Genomic DNA, 19,951 nt, shown 5'->3' with positions numbered 1-19,951 from the left:
CCCCTTCCCCTCCCGCCGCCCCCTGGTCCCCTTCTGCCGCACCCTGGCCCCTCCCTCTTGCCGCACCCCGGCCCCTCCCTCTCGCAGCACCCCGGCCCCTCCCTCCCGCCGCACCCCGGTCCCCTCCTGCGGCCCCCCCTTCCCCTCCCGCTGCCCCCTTCCCCTCCCGCTGCCCCCTTCCCCTCCCGCTTCCCCCTTCCCCTCCCGCTGCCCCCCTTCCCCTCCCGCTGCCCCCTGGTCCCCTCGCGCCGCACCCCGGCCCCACCCTCCCGCCGCACCCCGGCCCCTCCCTCCCGCCGCACCCCGGCCTCTCCCTCCCGCCGCACCCCGGCCCCTACCTCCCGCCGCACCCCGGCCCTCCCTCCCGCCGCACCCCGGCCCCTCCCTCCCGCCCACACCGGCCCCTCCCTCCCGCCGCACCCCGGCCCCTCCCTCCCGCCGCACCCCGGCCCCTCCCTCCCGCCGCACCCCGGCCCCTCCCTCCGCCGCACCCCGGCCCCTCCCTCCCCCGCACCCCGGCCCCCTCCTCCCCGCACCCCGCCCCTCCCTCCCGCCGCACCCCGGCCCCTCCCTCCCGCCGCACCCCGGCCCCTCCCTCCCGCCGCCCCCGGCCCCTCCCTCCCGCCGCCCCCCCCTCCCTCCCGCCGCACCCCGGCCCCTCCCCCCCGCCGCACCCCGCCCCTCCCTCCCGCCGCACCCCGGCCCCTCCCTCCCGCCGCACCCCGGCCCCCCCTCCCGCCGCACCCCGGCCCCTCCCTCCCCCCCCGCACCCGCCCCTCCCCCGCCGCACCCTGGCCCCTCCCTCCTGCTGCACCCCGGCCCCTCCCTCCCGCCGCACCCTGGCCCCTCCCTCCCCCGGCCCCTCCCTCCAGCCGCACCCCGGCCCATCCCTCCCGTCGCACCCCGGCCCATCCCTCCTGCCGCACCCTGGCCCCTCCCTCCTGCCGCACCCTGTCCCCTCCCTCCTGCCGCACCCTGGCCCCTCCCTCCTGCCGCACCCTGGCCCCTCCCTCCTGCCGCACCCTGGCCCCTCCCTCCTGTCGTACCCCGGCCCCTCCCTCTCGCAGCACCCCGGCCCCTCCCTCCCGCCGCACCCCGGCCCCTCCCTCCCGCCGCACCCCGGCCCCTCCCTCCTGCCGCACCCCGGCCCCTCCCTCCTGCCGCACCCCGGCCCCTCCCTCCTGCCGCACCCCGGCCCCTCCCTCCTGCCGCACCCCGGCCCCTCCCTCCTGCCGCACCCCGGCCCCTCCCTCCTGCCGCACCCCGGCCCCCCCCTCCTGCCGCACCCCGGCCCCTCCCTCCTGCCGCACCCCGGCCCCTGCCTCCTGCCGCACCCCGGCCCCTCCCTCCTGCCGCACCCTGGCCCCTCCCTCCTGCCGCACACTGGCCCCTCCCTCCTGCCGCACCCCGGCCCCTCCCTCTCGCAGCACCCCGGCCCCTCCCTCCTGCCGCACCCCGGCCCCTCCCTCCTGCTGCATCCCGGTCCCTCCCTCCCGCCGCACCCCGGCCCCTCCCTCCTGCCGCACCCCGGTCCCGTCCCGCTGCCCCCCCTTCCCCTCCTGCCGCACCCCTGTCCCCTCCCCCCTCCACACCCCGGTTCTCTCCCCCCCCCACCCTAGCGCCGCCCCACGCCCTCCCCTCCCCCCCCCCTCCCGCTGCATCCATGTAGTCTCCTTTGATTGGATAGAGAAAAATGTTGCCAAGGTCGTTGACTTTGAACCGATTCTTTCTGTGCCACCATGGTTTTCTTCACTACGTCTGGATCCGTTGTGACTTAATTGATGGAGATTAATCGCGATGTTTAGTCAACAATCCTTTGTTGTGTTATTTCACCAGTGTGGTAGATAACAAACTCAACCTTTTTGTCTCGAAATTTCTGTGGTCCTATTTGCTTTTAATGTGTGTTTTATATATGAAATTAAAATACCTGTCTGCAAACTTCACTGACTTCCTCCCTCCCTCCTTTTCTAGGAATGATTTTGGTCCGGACGGAGGGCGGGCAGTTCGTCCTGGTTCCTCAGCAAGCCTTGGCCCAAGCTCATGCACAGATTCAAGCCCAGGGCCAAAGGCCAGGAAGCATCTCTCCCAAGCCGCCTGCTCCGACAAGTGGTGCCACATTCTGCCTCACATCAGCTCAGGTATGAAGTGACGGAATTCTCTTGCTTGGTCAGATGGTTAATCAGTTAGTTCGGGAGAATGGGTCATGTTGGCAGACACATTCTGGGCACTCCTTTGCAGTGCAAAGTTTCACAATTTCTATTCTATCCATACCATTGTGTTTGTACGCTCTTAATTGCTCAGAAATGTTATGCAAAATCCTGTCGTGTTGAAGGTTATCAAGATGCTTTATTTTAAATTTGTTGACGGGATGTGGGCATCGCTGGCTGGGCCAGCATTTTTTCCCATCCCTAATTGCCCTTGAGAAGGTGGTGGTGAGCTGCCTTCTTGAACCGCTTCAGTCTCTGAGGTGTAGGTACACCCACCGTGCTGTTAGGGACGGAGTTCCAGGATTTTGACTGTGCGACAGTGAAGGAACGGCCGATATATTTCCAAGTCAGAGTGGTGAGTGACTTGGAGGGGAACCTCCAGGTGGTGGGGTTCCCAGGTATCTGCTACACCTTCTAGATGGTGGTGGTCATGGGTTTGGAAGGTGCGGCCTAAGGAACCTTGGTGAGTTACTGCAGTGCATCTTGTAGATGGTACACATGGCTGCCACTGTTCGTCGGTGCGGAGGGAGTGAATATTTGTGGAAGGGGGGAGCAATCGAATGGCACTTTGCCCTGGATGGTGTTGAGCTTCTTGAATGTTGTTGGAGCTGCACTCATCCAGGCTGCCTTGATATAAAGTAATATAAAGATGGTGGCACACTCTCATTGTTCAGTTACTTAGGAGTACAGCAACAGGGTGTGGGCATCGCAGTTCACTTCATTGAATTTCTGATCTTGGCATGTTAGTGCAGGGAGCTGAGTGAGCTAATCTTCAAGACATCTGCCAAAACCTCACCTTGAAAAGGGCGTCAAAATGAAAACTATTCACCTCTGACTGCTAACTGGTTTAAGTGGAGCATGGCAGAGGCTTATAATTGTGCTTCGTAATAACAGTGTGAAGTGTCCGGGTCAGAAACGCACCAATGCGCTGGAAGGAAAATATAAGCTGGTTATACTTGGGCAGCGATTGAGTGATGGCTCCCTTACATCACTCTGCTAAATCTAACCCCCTTAATTTGACAGCAATTTTATTGACTCAAGTGAAAAAAAAGTCTGTGTGTTTTCCACTTCTGCCAACCCTCACTCTCCACCTTTGCCTCTCCCCGCCCTCAGGCCATTCTACTTCTCCTGACCCCTTTTCGTTGGGAGGAATCATGCCCCTGTCATATATCACCCCCCTCCCAGCTGAGGAAGGAATTTATCATTAGAAACTTCTCCTTGTTCCATTTTCTGGCTGAATGTCTGCTTCAGAGAAGTTTTTAAGGGTGAAAGACGAGCTTCAGCTTCAATACTTTCTCAATCTGCTTCCCTATAGAAAGTGATGGTGTTCGAGTCCTTGGAGCATGTTGGTTATTTATGAATGGAATCCAGGAGTCAGCCTTGGCTCAAGGGTGAGACTCTCGCCTTTGGGTCAGAAATTAATGGATTCAATCTCCACGCTGGGGATTTGAGCAGCAAAGGAAGGCTGCCACTCCCAACATGATGCAGTCAGGGGTGTTGTCTGATGTTGAGATATTTAAACAGAGTCTCAGTGATGCCCGAGTTGGATGTAAAACATCCCATGGCACTATTTCAAAGTTGAGTTCTCGTTTGTGTCCTGTCCAACATTTGTTCCTCAACCAATGTGACTGAGGCTGAATAGTTGGTGACTGTCATTGGTAGTTGTGGGAGCTTGCAGTGCACAAACCGCTTCTCATGTTTCCAACATGAAAACAGTGATTTTACTTCAAAAGTATTTCAATGGCTGCATCGCGCTTTTGGGGCCACTGAAGGTCACAATCTTTCTTTCTAAGGTGAACATTGGATCTTTGAGTGGGGAAGGGGGGGGGGGGGGGGGGGGGGGGAGAAATCAAAACTCAGTTGTCTTTATCCTCTGGTCTTGCCTCTTCCCCAATCCCACCCCAGCCCCAAATAAGGAGAAAAGAACATTGGAATCAACCCAAGTCTGTCATTTCACTTGGGACATGGTTAGAAGCTTGGGAACAGAGGAGGGACTGATACACGAAGGGCTGGAGGGTAGTGGAGGAATATCTATAAGGGGAGGGGAGGAAAGGAAACCCTTTAGAGTTACTGCAAGGAAAGCTGGATGGAGCGGATAACTCCTGTTTAGCACAGAGCAGATTGTTTTCTGGTTTGTATTGAAGAGTTCTCTGAAGAACGGCCTGTCTGCTTCTGAGCATCTCTCTTGCATTCTAACTAGTGGGGAAAGCTGATTTACAGAAGTTACTGAAAAGATATCTGAAAAACAATTCAGTTCTTTATTTTCAACAGATGCATCCATTGGGCCAATCAGAAATATCATCCATCAGGTAGGAAAACTTACAATTTGCCCGCAAACAAAATACACATTTCACCAACACAAACTCCTCTCCCACTTCATCTCCCTCCAGCTTTATGGATTGTTCAACAAGAGATAGACGAAAGCCATAGGGATCAGAATGCCCCAGGTTTGATTGAGGTCCATGTTAAGGTAGTTGACCTCAGCTTAATACAGATGGGGCAGATAGAAAAGCCATCGAAAGTTTTTTCAAATGTAGATCCACACATTAATACTCATTCTACTGTGTATGCCCAACAGGCACCTGTGGCAGAACAATTGGTCTGAGATGATAAAAGATAAATTGGTGTCTCTCTGGATGGTTTTCCCCTGTTGGGAATTGCACAGGATTGGGAAGTGGAGACACAGCTGTGATACTCTTCATGGTGAAAGAAAACAACTTGCCACTCCTAATTGGGGCTGTCAGTTGCAGCATGTTCAATTGGATGGCAGAGGAGAGGGCATCAGATGCCTGTAGCTTGGGTAGCATGAGTCCTTGAGAAAGGATTGTGATGGCACGGAAATCTGACCGAGAGTCTGACAAAGGGTTGCAGTGGGTGGAGTAGGCGAGAACTGTTCGGGGAACTTTCCTGGAGCCTTCACTCTCTGTGATAACTGAGGGATTGGGAGAATGTGTGATTGCACAGAAGGAACTTGGAAGGTGAACTGCAGGAAACCAGGCATTCACTTCAGATTTTACCAAGGCAAATGTAGTCAAATGTGAGGCACACTCTTTGTGCCACAGAGTACCGATTGGATGATTGTTTTTGTTTTATTTTTTTTTGTGTCTCTTTTTTATTTTAAGAGTGACAATTTGGTTGATGAAGTGATATTTTCTTCGCGGGGACTAAATTCTTCCAAAAAGTTGGCATCAGTATTTATATATTTCTCATTTCATGTATATTGCTGCCTGTAAATTTTAATAAATAACGTTGTTAACCTTTGTGTTTGTTTGAGTGATGTTTTATTCCTGTATGTTTGAGAGGAGACAAGTTCTCCAGACTGTGTCAGATACCATCTCCCTTTTCAGCTGTAAGGGCTCACCAAGCCAAATCTCATCACTCAGTAGTGTAGCTTCCTTGACATCTTAGTGTCTGCTACCTCACTTGATGTGGTACTGAGTCATAGAATCCAGCAAGGACCCAGATTTGATCCTTGGCCTGTGGTGAGCTGGCCGGGGAAATGGTAAGCAAGGTTTGTTTGGCCTCAGTTTGGGGAGGGGAAGAAATCCCCCCCACACCCACCCACCCACCCACCCACCATTGATGTTCAGCAAACTCTGTTCGAAAGTAATAGTTGAATGTAGAACACTGCACCATACACCCCCCTGTCCCACTGTATAATCTCAGCAACCCCAATCTTTCTCAAGCAGCTACCTACAACAGCAACTAGCATGTTAACAGTGCCTTTAATGCACTAGCACGTATTAAAGCTTGGGAGAAGCGATTGTCAAACAAAATTAGACACAAAGCCACAAGGGTTGTAAATAGGACAGACGACTAAAGGCTCATTCACAGAGCTAAGTTTTAAAGACATCTAAAAGATGGTGAGAGATGTAACTTGGCTGGTAATTCCTAATTCAACTAAATTTTAACTCTACTTTTAACTGCATGCGTGTGGTAAAAATTCCACTTTCTAACCATCTTCTGAGAAGGGATATTTCATCTAATCACCTCTTGGAATGTTGTTGTTGATGTCCTGAAATATGTACTCCCTTGTTATCACTGAAATCCTTGTAACTCCTCATAACCACGAAGATCAGCCTCCCGTACCAGCCTCCCCGAACAGGCGCCGGAATGTGGCGACTAGGGACTTTTCACAGTAACTTTATTTGAAGCCTACTTGTGACAATAAGCAATTTTCATTTCATTTCATTTCAAGATCACTTCCTGGTCACCTCTTAAATTTTCCCAACTTTGTTGAAAAAAAATTCTTCCCTCATAACTGACCCCTTATCCCCAATAACATTCTTTTTTTCTTTTATTTTTCCCCCCAGTTAAGGAGCAATTTAGCGTGACCACTCCACCTGACCTGCACATCTTTGGGTTGTGGGAGTGAGACCCACGCAGACACGGGGAGAATGTGCAAACTCCACACGGACAGTGACCCGAGGCTGGGATTGCTCCCAGATCCTCGGTACCGCGAGGCAGCAGTGCTAACCACTGCCCCCCCCCCCAAATAGCGGTCTTGTGAATTGTTAGTGGATCGTCTCCTGTTGTTTATGTATCCTTCCTGTGAAGGATCACAGAATGTACAGTGCAGAAGGAGGCCATTCGGCCCATCGAGTCTGCAGTATCTCTTGGAAAGAGCACCCGACCTAAGCCCACACCTCCACCCTATCCCCGTCATCCAGTAACCCCACCTAACCTTTTGGACATTAACAGGCAATTTGGCATGGCCAATCCACCTAACCTGCATATCTTTGGACTGTGGGAGGAAACCGGAGCACCCGGAGGAAACCCACGCAGATACGGGGAGAACGTGCAGACTCCGCACAGACAGTCACCCAAAACAGTGCACAAAATCCACTGCAGACCCAATATGTCTCTGTACAATAAATCTTGCTTCTATGCTTTACATTCTTGCTTTACATTTACAAGAAACTGGTTTAGCACACTGGGCTAAATCGCTGGTTTTGAAAGCAGACCAAGGCAGGCCAGCAGCACGGTTTGATTCCTGTAACAGCCTCCCCGAACAGGTGCCGGAATGTGGCGACTAGGGGCTTTTAACAGTAACTTCATTGAAGCTTACTCGTGACAATAAGCGATTTTCATTTTTAAAATTTCATTACATTCTATGCTTCTTGGGACAAAACCAAGGATTCTCTTCACCTTTTATGGTGACTGTAAAGTGACATTGAATATAGAGCATAAAAATAGGTCTTTTGGCCTTGCTCCCGATTAAATGCCTCTACATGATTTGTCCCAACCACTCCCTGTGGTCGCAAATTCCACATTCTCCCATTATTTAGTTGAAGAGGTTTTTCTGAATTTGTTTTCACAAAGCAGTTCGATACAGAACTTGGGGCGAAGGGGATCAAAGAATATGGGGCGGGATTAGGCTATTGAGTTGGATGATGAGCCATGATCATAATAAATGGCAGAGCAGGCTTGAAGGGCAGAATGGCCTCCTGCTCCTATTTTCTATGTACCTTTCATGTTTTGTTACTTGACCGGTAGTTATATGGATAGTCTCTTGTTTTGCTCTTCCCAAACATTGGAAGCATGCTGTGTCCACTCCATCAAAATCTTTGATAATTTAGAAGACGTCGATGAGCTCAGTCCCAAACCTAACCATTTCAAGCAAAGTTATGCCTATCACGATGGCAGGGGTGCCATTTAAGTTGGCGAGGGAGTGGTTTTGGTAATGCATGTGTGGACCACATTGCATCAGAGGAACCTGACGGGCAACTTAAAAGGTGGGATGCACTGTACCTGGCATTGGCATGGAGGGTGCAAGTGGTGAAGATGAATGTGCTGCCAAGATTTCGGTTTGTGTTTCAGCACCTCCCGATTCTCTCTCTCTCTCTCTCTCTCTCTCTCTCTTCTCTCTCTCTCTCTCTCTCTCTCTCTCTCTCTGTCTCCCGCCCCCCCCCCCCCCCCCCCCCCCCCCCCCCCCCCCCGGCGGGTAGACGTGTTAATTCCGGAATTTGTCTGGGCAGAGAATTGTCGAGGGTGAAGAGGGCTTTATTGCAAAGGCAGAGGCGTAAAGGGGGATTGGCACTCCCAAACGTGTTGCAATATTATTGGACAGCGAATGTGGAGAAGGTGCAATGGTCGGAGTGGGGTGGGGGGGGAATCTAGGAGTTCTGTACGGGTAGGAGCCTAGGGCTCTGGTGACGGCCCCCTGGCCGCCCACTTCAAGGAAGTATACGGGGAGACTGGTGGCGGAGTTGTCTATAAAAATCTAGAACCAGCTGATGTGGCACTTTAAACTGGGTTACATTTCAGTGTAAGACCATAAGACATAGGAGCAGAATTAGGCCACTCGGCCCATTGAGGTGGGGGGGGGGGGGGATGGGATGGATGGATGGATGGGATGTTTCGGCGGTGGAAGGAGAAGGTGCTGGGGCGGGTCAGGGACATGTTTCCGGAGAGGAAGTTTGCCAGGCTAGAGCAGCTGTGAGAGAAGTTTGAGTTACCAAGTGGGAATGAATTTAGGTACCGGCAGGTGTGGGACTTGGCACTCAAGGAGCTGCCCTCATTCCCTCAGGCACCAGAGAATGTGCTTCTGGAGAAATTGCTGCTCGCAGATGAGGGGATGGCAGAATTGGTGATATATTGGTGGTTGGGAGAGCAGGGCAAGACAGTAGTGAAAAGGATCAAGAAGAGATGGGCGGAGGAGTTAATAACAAAGAAAAAAGAATAATACAGCACAGGAAGCCCTCCAAGCCTATACTGGTCATGATACCAACCTTGGCCAAAACCCTCAGCGCTTCCTTGTGCCGTATCCCTCTATACCCATCCTATCCATGTGTTTGTCAAGATGCCTTTTGAATGTCATTAATGTATTTGCTTCCACAACCTCCCCTAGCAACACGTTCCAGGCACCCACCATCCTCTGTGTAAAAAAAACCTGCCTCACCCATCTCCCTTTATACTTGCCCCCAGGTGACTGACCCCGCCACCCTGGGAAAGAGTGCCTGCCCTTCCAGTCGATCCCTCATAATGTTGTAGACCTCTATCAGGTCACCCCTCAAACTCCATTGTTCTAATGAAAACAGTCCGAGTCTATTCAGCCTCTCCGCATAGCAAACACTCTCCAGTCCAGGCAACATCCTGGTAAACCTCCTCTGCACCCTCTCCAAAGCCTCCACATCCTTCTGGTAGTGTGGCGACCGGAATTGTGCGCAATATTCCAAGTGTGGCCATACCAAGATTATATACAACTGCAGCATGGCTTGTCAGTTTTTGTACTCGGTGCCCCGGTCAATGAAGACAAGCATTCCGTATGCTTTCTTGACTATCTTGTCCACTTGTGTTGCCACTTTCAAATCTGTGGACCTGCACGCCCAGATCTCTCTGACTGTCTATATTCCTCAGAGTTTTGCCATTTACGGTATATTTCCCCTCTCTGTAGACCTACCAAAATGCATTATCTCACATTTGTTTGGATTAAACTCCATTTGCCATTTCTCTGCCCAAGTCTCCAACCTATCTATGTCCTGCTGTATCCTCTGACAATCCTCAACACTATCTGCCACTCCACCAACCTTGGTGTCATCCACAAATTTACTAATCAGACCAGCTACATTTTGCTCCAAATCGTTTATGTATACTACAAACAACAGAGGCCCCAACACCGATCCCTGTGGAACACATTAGTCACAACCTTCCATTCAGATAAATACCCTTCTTTTCCTACCTTTCCTTCTGTGACTGAGTCAGTTCTGTATCCATCTTAACACCTCACCTCTGATCCCGTGTGACTTCACTTTTTGTACCAGTCTGTCATGAGGCACCTTGTCAAAAGCTTTACTGAAGTCCATGTAAACAACATCCACCGTCCACAGGGAGATAGGATGGGGATGTTGGTGTGAGGTAATGCGGTGAATGAACTTTAAAAAAAATAAATTTAGAGTACTCAATTATTTGTTTTCCAATTAAGGGGCAATTTAGCGTGGCCAATTCACCTACCCTGCACATCTTTGGGTTGTGGGCGTGAGAGCCATGCAGACACGGGGCGAATGTGCAAACTCCACACAGACAGTGATCCAGGGCCGGGATTCGGTCCCAGTGCTAACCACTATGCCACTGTGCTGCCCTTGGTGAGTGAGCTTAACCTCCTCCTGTGCAAGAATGAGTTTGATACAATTTAAGGTCGTGCACATGGTCCACATGACTCAACTCAGATGAGTGTTTTTTTCCCGGGGGTAGTGTGTTTGAATCCCGCCACAACAGATGGTGGAATCGAAATTCATTAAAACATCTGGAATTATAAGTCCAATGAACATGAAACCATTGTCGACTGTCGTAAAAACCCACCTGGTTCACTGCTGCCATTTAGGAAAGAGAACATGCCGTTCTTACCTGGTCTGGCCTATTTGTTACTCAAAAAATGCCCTCTGAAATGGCCGAGCAATCCAACTGTTTACAAGAAAATTTTCAGTGGTTTAAGAAGACAGCTCAAGGACAACTGGAGATGGCACTAAAGCTGACCAAACCACAGCATTCACATCCGTAAGTGAAATAATAAAAAAGAAAATCACACTCAGTTGAACCCCACCAAACAGCATTGAGAAAGGTGACCAGTTCTATTTTTGGTACTGTCGGTTGAGGGGTGAATGTCGGCAAGAACACGAACACGGGGACGACATGCCTCATGTCCTTGAACATTGCCTTGGAATCTTCAAAATTAATTGCACAGGCAGCTCGTGCCCGTGGCTCCCCGGGCCCTCGGCTCCCCGGGCCCTCGGCTCCCCGGGCCCTCGGCTCCCCCGGGCCCTCGGCTCCCCCGGGCCCTCGGCTCCCCGGGCCCTCGGCTCCGCGGGCCCTCGGCTCCCCGGGCCCTCGGCTCATGGGCCCTCGGCTCATTGGGCCCTCGGCTCCCCGGGCCCTCGGCTCCCGGGCCCTCGGCTCCCCGGGCCCTCGGCTCCCCGGGCCCTCGGCTCCCCGGGCCCTCGGCTCCCCGGGCCCTCGGCTCCCCGGGCCCTCGGCTCCCCGGGCCCTCGGCTCCCCGGGCCCTCGGCTCATTGGGCCCTCGGCTCATTGGGCCCTCGGCTCATTGGGCCCTCGGCTCATTGGGCCCTCGGCTCCCCGGGCCCTCGGCTCCCCGGGCCCTCGGCTCCCCGGGCCCTCGGCTCCCCGGGCCCTCGGCTCCCCGGGCCCCCGGCTCCCCGGGCCCTCGGCTCCCCGGGCCCTCGGCTCCCCGGGCCCTCGGCCCCCCGGGCCCTCGGCTCCCCGGGCCCTCGGCTCCCCGGGCCCTCGGCTCCCCGGGCCCTCGGCTCCCCGGGCCCTCGGCTCCCCGGGCCCTCGGCTCCCCGGGCCCTCGGCTCCCCGGGCCCTCGGCTCATTGGGTCCCCGGGCCCTCGGCTCATTGGGTCCCCGGGCCCTCGGCTCCCCGGGCCCTCGGCTCCCCGGGCCCTCGGCTCCCCGGGCCCTCGGCTCCCCGGGCCCTCGGCTCCCCGGCCCTCGGCTCCCCGGGCCCTCGGCTCATTGGGTCCCCGGGCCCTCGGCTCATTGGGTCCCCGGGCCCTCGGCTCCCCGGGCCCTCGGCTCATTGGGTCCCCGGGCCCTCGGCTCCCCGGTCCCTCGGCTCATTGGGCCCTCGGCTCCCCGGGCCCTCGGCTCCCCGGGCCCTCGGCTCCCCGGGCCCTCGGCTCCCCGGGCCCTCGGCTCCCCGGGCCCTCGGCTCATTGGGCCCTCGGCTCATTGGGCCCTCGGCTCCCTGGGCCCTCGGCCCCCCGGCCCCTCGGCTCCCCGGCCCCTCGGCTCTGGAATTCCCTTCCAAAACACTGCCGCTTCCACTTTCCTACTTTCAGATGCTCCACCAAACTATCACTTTGACCAAGCTTTTGATCATAATCTATTTTCTCACAAGTAGGCTGACATTAGCACTGCAACGAAGTTACTGTGAAAATCCCCTAGTCGCCACACTCCGCGCCTGTTCGGGTACACTGGCATAATGTCACCTTGTATGGTTTGTCAATTTAAAAACAATGCATATTTTTACAATTAATGCAACGAACACTCAAAACTGGTCCAGTGCAGCATAAAAAACTAGGGGGAGGCCATTCAGCCCCTCGAGCCTACTCTGTCATTCAATACGATCATGGCTGATTATCTCTCGGCCTCCACTCCACTTTCCTCCCCATTCTCCATAACCGTTAAAAATCTGTCGGGCAGCACGGTGGAGCAGTGATTAGCGCTGCTGCCTCACGGCGCCGAGGTCCCAGGTTCGATCCTGGCCCTGGGTCACTGTCCGGATGGAGTTTGCACAATCTCCTCGTGTTTGCGAGGGTTTGGCCCTCCACAACCCAAAGATGGGCAGGGTAGGAGAATTGGCTACGCTAAATTGCCCCTGAATTGGAGAAAATTAATTGGGTACTCTAAATTTATAAAAAGAAAATATATCAATTTTCTCCTTAAATTTACTCAATGTCTCGCCATCCACCGCACTCTGGGGGAGTAAATTCCACAGGTTCACAGCCCATTGAGAGAAGTAATTTCTCCTCATCTCTGTTTTCAATCTGCCACCCATTATCCTCAGACCTCTTGTTTTGGAATGCCCCACAAGGGGAAGCATCTGCTCCACGTCTACTTTGTCAATATCTTTTATACCTCAATCAGCCTCCTCTCATTATTTCTAAACTCCAGAGAGTATCGGCCTTAACTGCTCAATCTGTTTTAAGACAAACCCCTAATCTCTGGAATCAATCTGGTGAACCTCCTCTGAACTGCCTCTAATGCAACTACATCCCTTCTCAAATACGGGCACCAAAACTGTACCCAGTTCCCCAGTGCGGCCTCACCAATGTCTTGTACAGTTGCAGCAACACTTCTCTATCTCTATCCCTCCAAAATTCCATTTGCCTTCCTTTTTACCTGTGTACTAGTTTCCTGCGATTCATGCACTAGGACACCCAGATCCCTCTGCAGCAGAGCACTCTGACGTTTCTCCCCATTTAGATAATAACTTGCCTTTCCTTTTTTTGACCAAAATGTATCACCGTGCACTTATCCACGTTAAACTCCAACTGCCAAATTTGGGCCACTCACCTAACCTACCTATATCTATTTGTTAATTCCTTATTTCCTCATTGCAACTGACTATCCCACCTATTTTTTTTTTTATAAATTTAGATTAGCCAATTATTTTTTTCCAATTAAGGGGCAATTTAGCGTGGCCAATCCACCTACTTTGCACATTTTTGGGTTGTGGGGGCGAAACCCACGCAGACACGGGGAGAACGTGCAAACTCCACACGGACAGTGACCCAGAGCCGGGATCGAACCTGGGACCTCAGCGCCGTGAGGCGGTTGTGCTAACCACTGCCCCACCGTGCTGCCCTTTATCCCACCTATTTTGATGTCAACTGCAAATTTGGCTATAGAACCTTCTATCCCTCTTGTCATAATGTAAGGCTCGCATCCAGTTCAAACTGGACACCGGCGCATTGGCGAACCTCATCTCGAAATCCGATCTCGACACCATCTGCGTCAGACGGCAGCACGGTAGCATGGTGGTTAGCATAAATGCTTCACAGCTCCAGGGTCCCAGGTTCGGTTCCCGGCTGGGTCACTGTCTGTGCGGAGTCTGCACGTCCTCCCAGTGTGTGCGTGGGTTTCCTCCGGGTGCTCCGGTTTCCTCCCACAGTCCAAAGATGTGCGGGTTAGGTGGTTTGGCCATGATAAATTGCCCGTAGTGTCCTAAAAAATAAGGTTAAGGGAGGGGTTGTTGGGTTGCGGGTATAGGGTGGATACGTGGGTTTGAGTAGGGTGATCATTGCTCGGCACAACATCGAGGGCCGAAGGGCCTGTTCTGTGCTGTACTGTTCTATGTAGACCAAGCATTCTTCTACCGGCCTGCCAGCTCCTTGACTACAATGGCAATGTCATAGCTGCCAGTGGCTCATGGCAACTCGGAGTGTCCAATAAATCATTTAAAGCGACACTGCGATTTGCGATCGTAGGACCTGACAGCATCCCTGTTCGGTGATCGGGCCTGCAAACTCCTGAACCTGGTTCAGCGAGTCCACACCATGTCATCCTCACAGGCGACGGCCTCACCTGATGAAAACTTCCAGGCACACTCCCATACCGATACAAAATCCTGCTCAAACCAAACGCCACCCCTGTGGTTCACGCACCAAGTCGGGTGCCAGCACCCCTCAAGGACCGCCTCAAGCAGCAATTACAGGACCTCCAGGACCAGGGCATCATATCAAAGGTCACAGAACCTACGGACTGGGTCAGCTCCATGGTCTGCATAAAGAAGCCGTCAGGGGAGCTTCGAATCTGCATCGACCCCAAGGATCTAAACCGCAACATCATGAGGGAACATTACCCGATACCAAAACGTGAAGAGTTGACCAGCGAGATGGGTCCTGCCAAATTCTTTACGAAGCTGGACACCTCCAAGGGGTTCTGGAAAATACAGCTGGACGCATCCAGTCGCAAGCTGTGCACATTCAATACCCCGTTCAGTCGCTACTGCTACAACCGGATGCCTTTTGGCATCATCTCTGCCTCAGAGTTATTTCACCGCATCATGGAACAGATGATGGAGGGCATCGAGGGGGTGCACGTGTACGTTGACGATGTCATAATCTGGTCCACAACTCCTCAAGAACACATCGATCGCCTCAAGCAGGTATTCCACAGAATCTACGAGCATGGCCTCCAACTCAACAGGGCCAAGTGCTCGTTCGGTCAACCAGAATTCGTCGCCCGCCACAGAGACTAAACTTATAGACTGAACTCTTGCACAATTTGTTACCTCATCGTTTTGACCTCTGTAAATATTGTTTTTACCATTTCATCTGCCCTATATCTGCACTAGCGACACCTTCCTATGTATATAAGTTCATTTTAGCTCATTCTGTATATGGTTACGCACATATACACATCCACACGCACATGCACCTTAATATTTATTATCTGAACACAAACAATATAGAAAAAAAAAAGGGGGGGAAGATGTCATAATACACATCTATGTATATGATGGAGTGCAGACAGGCAGTGATTGACACACAGGATGACCAGTAAGCACACAGAACACAGCAGCCAATCACCAGACAGGACACGACCACTATAAAGCCAGAGGGCACCAGTTTTCCCGCTCTCTCGGGACCCAGCCTCAGACAGTCAAGAGTTCGTGAGCAGCAGCCAGTGCAAACACCATGTGGTAGCTAGTAAGTCTGGCCAGGCTAGTATCAAGTCTCCAGTCAAGTCAGCATAGTGTCAACCCACAGTTAAACATGTATAATAGTTTGGATGTTAAATAAAATCGCGTTGCATCTCATCAAGTGTTGGAAGTCTGTCTCTTGCTACACCGCATTAAGTGCAGTCCACGTAGACCCAGCCTTCCCTCAGCTAAACCTCAGTAGTATAACATGAGGGCTGGGCAGTATTTACCTGTTTACCTGTGCACCTGTACATATTTCCCCCCAACTCCAACAACACCAGACGTGACAACTGGAGGGAAAAAGGAATCAATTTTTTTTCCAGGATACACAATCTGTGTACCATCATAGGAGACAAGGCTTCCATAATCCCAAAATAACAAAAAATGCTAACGAAAAGCACAACACCAATAGTTCTAATGGGGGGTTTCCTCACCCACAATGAGCACTTATAAGGTCATCCCAACACCACAATGCCAAACCATCTACCTGTCACCCTGCTGTGTCGCTCCTCATCTTCTCTAAAAAGGGAAGGGTGCCTGAGAAAAATGTGTTCCCTCATTGTAAAAGCAAGGGTCACAGAGTTTAAAAGAACAGGTAAATACTGCCCAGCCCTCATGTTATACTACTGAGGTTTAGCTCAGTCGGCTGGACAGCTGGTTCGTCATGCAGAGCAAAGCTAACAGTGCAGGTCAATTCCCGTACCGGCTGAGGCTATTCGTGAATACCCCGTTGTCTCAATCATGCCCTTCACCTGAGGTGTGGTGGTCCATCGGTTAAACGACCACCAGTCAGCTCTCCCTCAAAGGAGAAAGCAGCCTATGGTTATTTGGGACTGTGGCGACTTAACTTTGCTTACTTTACTCCCAATTCAGCATGATTTTCGATGTATAAGAGGTGACAAACGCCCATGTGCTCAGAAATCATACACCCGTGTCAGGATGAAGGCCATAACACAGAATCTGGGGTCTAATCACAGGGAACAAAGTTCAGGATTAATGATGAACTGTAGGATAATGTAACCTCCCACAGAGCTTTGAAAGGCCAAAGCCATGACAGGACTGTCGAGCAACACCCAGGATCCATCCAGAATTTCACTGAACCCGTTGCACCTCTGCCATGTTGTCGTCCAGAAGCCCTGGTAAAGAGAAACCCAGTGGGTGGCAAATACCCGTTGAGTTTTTTTGTAGTGGCACTGTCCCTAACCCCCAGGTCACTGGCATCTGTGGCTATTTTAATGAGCTGGAAAAGTCCCTGCCAGCACTGGTTCAGTTATTAAGATGGCCCTAAACTTCTCAAACGCCGCTTGGCAGTCTGCAGACTGCACCATTTTCATTCGCTTCCCCAGCACATTGAATAACGGTACCCGGTATCGCGATAGTACGGAGGTTCGGTACGAATTTCCTACACAATCCGCACATACCCGGTACGGGAATTGAACCCGCGCATTTCCTGTTTTTGTTTTTGGAATGAGAAAGTACATCAATGGCTCTACTTTGGCCGTTCTGGGCACCACTTATCCTGTCTCATGGCATAGCCTAAATAGGTGACTTTTGCCTTGGCAAACACACTGTTAGCCAAATTGATTGCTAGCCTGGCCAACTCCAGTTCTCTGAGTAGCTCCTCCAATTGCTCCATATGTTCTTTCCAAGTTTCACAATACACGACCACACAGTAAAGCCATGACTTGGGACGTAAACCGTTGGAATGTCGCTGGTGAAAACGGCATCACGCTGCATTGAAAAAAACCTTGGGGGCATTTCAAAAGCGGGTATCACCCCCGGTGTTACTGGACCTGCCAATATCCTTTCAACAGATCAATCTTTGACAGGAAGGAGGCACTACCTAATAGTTTCTTTTTTTACTGCATTCCATTTCGTACTCCATTCTCTTTATAAACTAAAGACAAGTCATCTGCCTGAAGAGAAATCTTCGCTTCAGGGCCATATTGCTACAAACCTGGGGCGCAATTCTCCGCAAATGCGGCGAGTCGTAAAGGCTGCCGTGAAACTGGCCGTGTTTCACGGCAGCCTCCGCGCCCCCTCCCGGGACCCGATTCTCCCCCCCGGGCGGGGCTAGCAGCGGGGCCCCGTGAAGCACGGCATCGCGGGCTTAGCGACCGTCGCTAAGTCCGCGCGCCAAGCGTCACGGTGGCTGACGTGCACGATGACGTCAGCCGCGCATGCGCGGATTGGACGGCTCCAACCCGCGCATGCGCGGATGATGTCATCACGCAGATGCGTCAAACCCGCGCATGCGTGGGCCGTCATGCCCCTCAGCCGCCCCGCGGACTGATCCTGCGGGGCGGCGGAGGAATAAATAGTGCGCAGGTATCGGACCCGCTATCGGTGGGTATCGGTGCCCACCGATCGCAGGCCCATGCCACCCTGCCATGCCATGGTTGTCCGGGACGGCACTTTGCGGCCGTTTTCACGAACGGTGAGAGCAGGTGTGATTGCATTCGTGAAAACGGCCGTAAAGGCCTGGGAACTCGGCCCATCGGCCTGGGGAGAATCGCTGTTCGCCGTAAAAAACAGCGAGCAGCGATTCGTGTCGTGGGGCTGCCGTTGAGGGGGGGGAGAGAATAGCGGGAGGGAGGGAAAAATGTCGGGAAGGCCCTCCCGCTATTCCCCGACCCGTCGTGGGCAGCGGAGAATCGCGTCCCTGGTGTCTCTTTTTAATTCATACAGTAACCCAAATGTTGCCGTCTACTGTTCCAAAGATCCCGGACGAGCCCCCAAATGATGTTATGATCCCCTGGGCTAGTGCACGGTTAATTCCAGTCCCACTTGACCCTGAGTAACAACACAATTGAAATTCATAAATAATTCTTAGTTTTATGGGCCAGGGTTCAGGAAACTCCAAAGTATATCATGGAGTTCACCTGACCCACAACTGTTTATTGATTTACGATGAGCATAAAGGCCTGCCTTTCAGGTGTTATTGAACAGAGGCTTTAAGCATTTTAATCAAAAACAAAGTTAATTCTACGAATTTAGTTAACATTTTAACAAACATACACATCAGCATTTTTATCAACTACCAACATAAAAAACCCACACTGCTACAGTACTCTATGTATAACCCTGAATATCTTTCCCCCTTTAGCTGTTCTAATTTAATATCATCCCATAAACAAGAAAACCCTTTCCAAAGGTGTGGCCCAGCACACAGCACTCAAGACCTGGTATTTTTAAGACTGTGGTATGGATAGACTTGTGTCCTTTCCAAAACAGCAGGTTTAAATTCCTTCCTGAAAACTCTTATTTCTTTTCAAGTTATCAAGCAGCCTGGAAACAGCTTTGAAAATGCAGATAGAGAAAAAAAACCGTCTTTCAGCCTTTGCAGAACAAAACCAGTTCAAACTCAAAGCGAAAGTAAAACTCAGAGACACAGCCCAGCTCCAATTCAAAAATGAAAGTAAAAACCCAGCCCAACCCCACCCACACAATGACATCACTTAAGCCATGTGATAAGACATTAAATGAAAATTGCTTATTGTCACAAGTAGGTTTCAAATGAAGTTACTGTGAAAGCCCCTTGTCGCCACATTCCGGTGCCTGTTCGGGGAGGCTGAAACATTCTTGAAGGGACACTCCCATGACATTAGAAAACGGCCACAGACTTTGGCCCTCGGCTGCCCAATAACTACAGTCACCAGGTTTGGAAATTTAAACACAATTAATTTTATAATAACAATAACTATAGTTAAATATGCAGCAAATACAACAGGGTAACTTATCTAATTCCCCCACTTAAACACGTCCCACACTCTATGTGCGCACACGCGCACACATACACATGACAGACAAACACAGGGGAGAAGAGGAGGGTAAAATAAATTAAAGGGATAAAAGTCTTTGATTCAGATGGTTGTCTTACAGCACACCTTCCTCAAATTTAGGCTTTCAGTTTGAGATTTTGGTTTCCGGTCTGTAATGGCTGTCACTGTAGATTTATTCAGGTCTCTGTGCAGCTATGCAGCTTTGCTGGAGAAATCACGGGGGAGGGAAAGAGAAGCTTCTTTCCTCTGAGCACCCGGGACTCCCAACTATTTCCCCACACCCTCTGAAAATCATCCCACTCAGGCGGAATCCCATCACTGCCTGGTACCGAGCAGAATGTGATCTTTTGGCCGATTCACTGGCCACCAGACAACCGATTGAACCGAGTCCCACCGATCTCTCGGGTGCCATAAAGTCTTGACGTTTGCTGTCCGAAGTCTGTAAGAATGTTCTGTTGTAACTTTTAAATTCCTCACTCCATATGTCCATTAAGCATCCATGGATCAAAATGAGAACAGCAAAAGTAAAGAAAGGGGAACTAGGAAATCCACAGGGATACTCTTACAGCCACTGCCAGCTGGTCCCCACCCCAGTCACCTCTGACTGCCTCAATCAAACAAGGATTTCCGTGATCCTACTCGGTTCCCCACCGCCAAATTTGAACCAGGGCATTCCAGAAATATAGCACAGGTTATACACACCAGGATCAAATAATTAAGGTAACAGCACATTACTGCGGATGCTGAATCTGAAACAAAAGTAAAAAAATGCTGGACAATCTCAGTAGGACTAACGG

General features: G+C 51.9%; 1 protein-coding gene across 2 annotated transcripts in view; it reads left to right on the top strand.

The window, feature by feature from the left end:
• The window catches only part of LOC119971062 (transcription initiation factor TFIID subunit 4-like), a 365,388-nt gene that overhangs the window by 29,928 nt on the left and 315,509 nt on the right, over positions 1–19,951 (top strand). For both annotated transcript variants that reach the window (XM_038806198.1, XM_038806199.1), the window contains exon 2: positions 1,972–2,138. In XM_038806198.1, coding sequence (XP_038662126.1) covers positions 1,972–2,138 — 167 coding nt within the window. The remainder of the gene's footprint in view (positions 1–1,971; positions 2,139–19,951) is intronic.

This window comes from Scyliorhinus canicula, chromosome 9, assembly GCF_902713615.1.
Source record: "Scyliorhinus canicula chromosome 9, sScyCan1.1, whole genome shotgun sequence".
NCBI lineage: Eukaryota > Metazoa > Chordata > Chondrichthyes > Carcharhiniformes > Scyliorhinidae > Scyliorhinus > Scyliorhinus canicula.
This window is presented reverse-complemented; position numbering and strand designations above follow the sequence as displayed.